Here is a 5,000-nt window from a genome sequence, read left to right on the forward strand (position 1 = left end):
CCTTAGTATTTTACTCTGTCTGACAACGAACGATTTTACTTGTCAATGGGGAAACCCAAGGAGTCAATGGGTTAAATGGGTTGGTTTTGGCAGTTCCCTCTTCTGCTCTGAGAGGTTTTTCTAATGGTACTCTCGTCACTATGAAAACCATCTACTGTTTTCTTTCTTCTCCAGAGAGGTCCAGTGGGGTCCATGTTTTGTACCGTCCCTGCTCAAGACCTATTAAAGTCTCCCTTCAATTTCACGCACAAACCATCATTAAATTGCCGCAAGCATAATTGAACATCTTCCCTCCCCTCCCCTCAGCAGCATTTCTACCATTTAGGTAAACTAGTACTACAATGGTCCGTTAATTGGACGAATGACTCGGGAAACTTGGACGAGTAAAATCCTCTGGTGTTAGACAGAGCAAAATCTTGTATTAGGGTCACTCTCAGGGGTCAATGAGTTTATAATGGGGGTTAATAGACCATTTTCGAAGTCTCACAGCTGGACTGGATCTAGCATGAAATGGAGGCTAATGCTGGCAAATTAATATTATTTGCATTCGAAAAGATTTGCACGCATTAGCCTCCATTTCATGCTAGATCCAGACCAGCCGTGAGAATTCAAAAATGGTCTATAATTATGGGCTACTACGTGGTGCAAGCCTCGCACAAAACGTCCCGAGAGCTGTCTCAAAACTTTTTGTTTAGGCCTAATAAGAAGACAAAGTATCCTAAACATGCATAAAAGCTAATCTTAGGCCTAATTACATGTAGGCCTCAACAAAAGTTTTAAGACAGCTCTCGGGACGTTTTGTGTGCTCTCGTTTTGTGCGAGGCTTACACCACGTAGTAGCCCTATTATGAAGAAAGAATAGTAACAGGGCCCAGGAAGGAGGAGTACCATTATAAATGAGCAAGGAGAGCGGGCAAAGAAGGCAGAACAGATGAAGGAAGAGTAATATCCAACCTCTTGGTTATTACTGGTGTCACTCTCTACAATAGCGGGCTCTGTGCTATGCTGACCAAGCTGACGAAACCAATGAGGCACTGTTTCATCGTTATCATCGTCAACGTTTTCAGTGTGATGCTCATAACTATGACTAATGGACTCGTTTTTTTCAACAGCTTTGTCCTCTGACCAAAATAGAGATGATTTCTTCGGAGATGCAAGCTCTCTTGCAGCCTGTTATTGCAAAGAAAAGAAATTATTTTTATTAAAGGAGAACTGAAGACCAAAATCAGCTATTTTTCCAACATTTTTTTTTGGAAAGCCTAACATAAGTAAAGTTAAGTTTGTGGAGTTATTTCTTCTCGTTTCCTTTTTTTTTTTTTTGGTGAGAAAATTACATTCGATATTGGGCTTCTTCTTCTTCCTGCTTTTTCTGCCTTTTCAGTGCAGGCTCAAAAACTAAATCAGCAGTCTGCTGTGATGTATGTAGAGGTATACATGGGTATATAAGGCTAATTATTTAAATACATTATAATATACGCATGGGAATACATTATAATTTAAATACACTATAATAGGGGATACATGAAGTACCTAGGTGTATGATATGGGGAACAGAGACTTTGTAATCAAGAGAAACAAGGTAAACATAAGTGCTGCTGTGGATATTTTCTTCGTTGTTTTGCCATTTTCTTTTCAAAATGAGTGGTGTTCAGCCGTTTCAGTTTGAACCAACTTATTCTCCTAATGTCTTCCCCATATCATATGTCAAAACATTATTGTGCATGGTCTAAAGTGTAAATAAAAAATGCTTGTTTTTGTGCCTTCATTTCCCCTTTAAGCACATATTAAAAATGAGTTTATACATAAGGCTAAATATCATTTAGGCAAAGTTAAAACCAAGCCAATGCAGCGATTTCTCTTGAGATATTTGAGGGGACTCCAGGAAGGTTTGCAGGGGCATTGCCATGACAATGTGCTTGGCTTGAGTCACGTTGTTGCTTTACTTGCTTTGTTGTAATTATTATTATAAGATAGGCAAAACAGAACAAACAGCTGATACACATTTTATTAATTCAGAGCTAAAGACTAAATTTCCGTTCAACTTTATAATTATAGCAAGTACAGTAGCCATATCTTCACAAGCACACAAGTCAATACAGAGTTACTAAATGTCGTAAGAAGTAATGCCTACAAAACCCACCCTTTTTATATAGAGTTTACTTAATTTTATAAGAAATACTTGCTTTTCAATGACTAAAAATTAATGTTATTGAAGAAATCTCAGAAACTTCATGATCTGAGATTGGTAGCCTTTATGAGTTTGTTACTTCCTGCATGTCTAAAGCCTAAAATTTCAGCTAAAAGATTTGAATTTTTTCTTGTGACATGGTCTATAGTTTTACTCGAAAAAAAATTAGATGCTTATAACAGTTATTGAATTGAGAACCTATGACTTTCCAATAATAATAATAATAATAATAATAGTAATAATATTAATAATAATTATTATTATTATTACTATTATTATTATCATTATAAGGACTAAAGGCTCTGGCGGACCTTCGGGTGTAGACGCCAATGGCTTTAGAAGAATACTTGCGTGCAAATCTTTCAAGAAATCTGGGTCCGATCTGTGCACAGCTATAGCTACAATGACCAGATGACTGTGCACGGAATTTGTTGACTTTCTTAGCATCGAGGCAATTTTAGCCAATCGTCTGATTCCACTTGACAAAGGAGAGGGCGCGGTCCGGCCGATTGGAGTTGGTGAAGTAATATGGAGGATAATTGCGAAGTGCGTGATGAGAGTAACAAAACCAGATGTCGTTGACGCAAGTGGCTCGCTGCAGGCATGCGCAGGCCATAAAAGTGGGAGTGAGGCTGCCATTCATGCAATGCGCAATATTTTCGACGCTGATGACACGGACGCTGTTCTTCTTGTTGACGCCTCAAATGCCTTTAATGCCCTGAACAGAGCTGCTGCGTTGCACAATACAAGAGTCTTATGTCCAACCATAGCTACTTATGCGATTAACACCTACAGACAGCCTGCGAGGCTCTTTATTATAGGCGGCCAAGAACTTAAATCAGTGGAAGGCACCACACAGGGGGACCCTCTCACTATGAGCATGTACGCCATTAGTCTCCAGCCACTGATAACGCGTCTACACGTCTCAGGCTCAGCTAAACAGTGTTGGTTTGCTGACGATGCAACGGGAAGTGGTTCCCTGAAAGATGTGCGGAAATGGTGGGACGAGCTATCAGAGAGTGGTCCGGCGTTAGGGTACTTCCCCAATGCAAAAAAGTGCTGGTTGATCATTAAACCTGATAAAGAACACGCTGCTATGCAGGTATTTGGTGACACAGCGATTAACATCACCTCTGAAGGCCACAAGCACCTAGGTGCAGCTCTTGGATCGAGGTCATTTCTGGAAGGATACGTGGGCGAGAAGGTAGAAGACTGGGTAAACCAGGTCACCAAACTTGCAGAGTTCGCCTTATCACAACCTCAGGCGAGCTATGCAGCGTTCACTTTTGGGCTACGGCACCGATGGACGTATTTCTTAAGGACACTGCCCGATATTACCGACTTGTTAGAGCCTTTGGAGCGTGCGATAAGCGAAGTCCTCATACCAGCTATTACGAACCACGCAACAACTGAAACTGAGCATGAACTCCTTGCGCTTCCTGTGCGCTTGGGAGGGCTTGGGCTTATAGATCCAGTCAGAGCCTCACCCAAAGAATATGGGGCTTCAGTCAGGGTCACAAGTCCCCTAGTAAGGCAAATTGTGGAGCAAGTGCATCAGACCCCGGATGTGTCAGAAGTAAAAACACTGCAAATAAGCGCGCGTAAGGAGAAGGATGAGTGTATGGATGAGAGGCTAAAACCGGTGAAGACCTCTCTGCCGACAGGAACCAAGCGAGCTGTAGAGCTAGCCACAGAGAAGGGAGCATCGAACTAGCTGACAGTAATTCCCATCAAAGACTTGAACTTCAATCTAAATAAGAGAGAATTCAGAGACGCGATCAGTTTGAGATACGACTGAGAAATCACCGACACACCGAAAGTTTGCGTATGCGGGGACCGTTTTAACGTAGATCATGCAATGGTATGCCGACGTGGCGGGTTTATAATACAGCGTCATAATGAGCTTCGCGACCTGGAAGCAGAGATGTTGAGCATGGTATGTAATGATGTGGAAATAGAGCCGGTCCTTCAGGAAATCAATGGAGAGACTTTGAACAGAGGTGCCAACAGAGCTCCTGATGCACGTTTAGATATTAGCGCTCATGGCTTCTGGGAGAGACAGAGGACTGCATTCTTCGATGTCAGGGTTTGTCACCCTAATGCATGTTCTTACAGAGATCTAAGCCCCAAGGAAATCTACAGGCAACACGAGAATGAAAAAAAACGCCAATATGCAAGCAGGGTGATGGAGGTGGAGCAAGGCACCTTTACGCCACTTGTTTTTACTACCACAGGCGGAATGGCCGAGGAATGTAAGAGATACCACAGCCGATTAGCTGAACTACTCGCCATTAAGAAGGGAGAGGACTACGCCAGCACCGTGTCCTGGCTAAGAGCAAAAGTATCGTTTGCTATCCTCCGCTCAGCTCTCCTCTGCCTTAGAGGTTCCAGAGGAAGAAGAAGGAATGTAGACCTTCAGGAAACAGACATTAGAATCGAGAATGTGACCGCCAGAATTTCTTAGTTTTCGTAATTTTAATTTGGTTGTTTTTGTTTTTGTCTTTTTTTTTCTGACTGATATTATCTGCATATATATATATATACATTTTTTAAAAAATAATAGTGGCTTTTCTTTAAGGAGCTTATTTTTATGTACAATTTTTTTTTTTTTTTAGTCAGAACGCTATCATGACATGAATTTTTCTTACTACAAATAAGAATATCTTCGTAGGTTTATTGTGCTTCATACTAGTCTCTTTTTTAATGGAAATGAATTGTAAATAGGTTTAATAGTTTTCTTTTTGTTTTACTTCTTACTTGTAAATAGCAATTTGCTTGGAATATGTTAATAAAGGGATAATAATAAAAAATA

At 40.8% G+C, this 5,000-nt stretch overlaps 1 protein-coding gene across 2 annotated transcripts in view; it reads right to left on the minus strand.

Annotated features, from left to right (window-relative positions):
- The window catches only part of LOC137984241 (1-phosphatidylinositol 3-phosphate 5-kinase-like), a 56,173-nt gene that overhangs the window by 43,822 nt on the left and 7,351 nt on the right, over positions 1-5,000 (minus strand). For both annotated transcript variants that reach the window (XM_068831359.1, XM_068831358.1), the window contains exon 6: positions 955-1,170. In XM_068831359.1, coding sequence (XP_068687460.1) covers positions 955-1,170 — 216 coding nt within the window. The remainder of the gene's footprint in view (positions 1-954; positions 1,171-5,000) is intronic.

The sequence above is a fragment of the Montipora foliosa genome, chromosome 14, assembly GCF_036669935.1.
Source record: "Montipora foliosa isolate CH-2021 chromosome 14, ASM3666993v2, whole genome shotgun sequence".
Classification (NCBI taxonomy): domain Eukaryota; kingdom Metazoa; phylum Cnidaria; class Anthozoa; order Scleractinia; family Acroporidae; genus Montipora; species Montipora foliosa.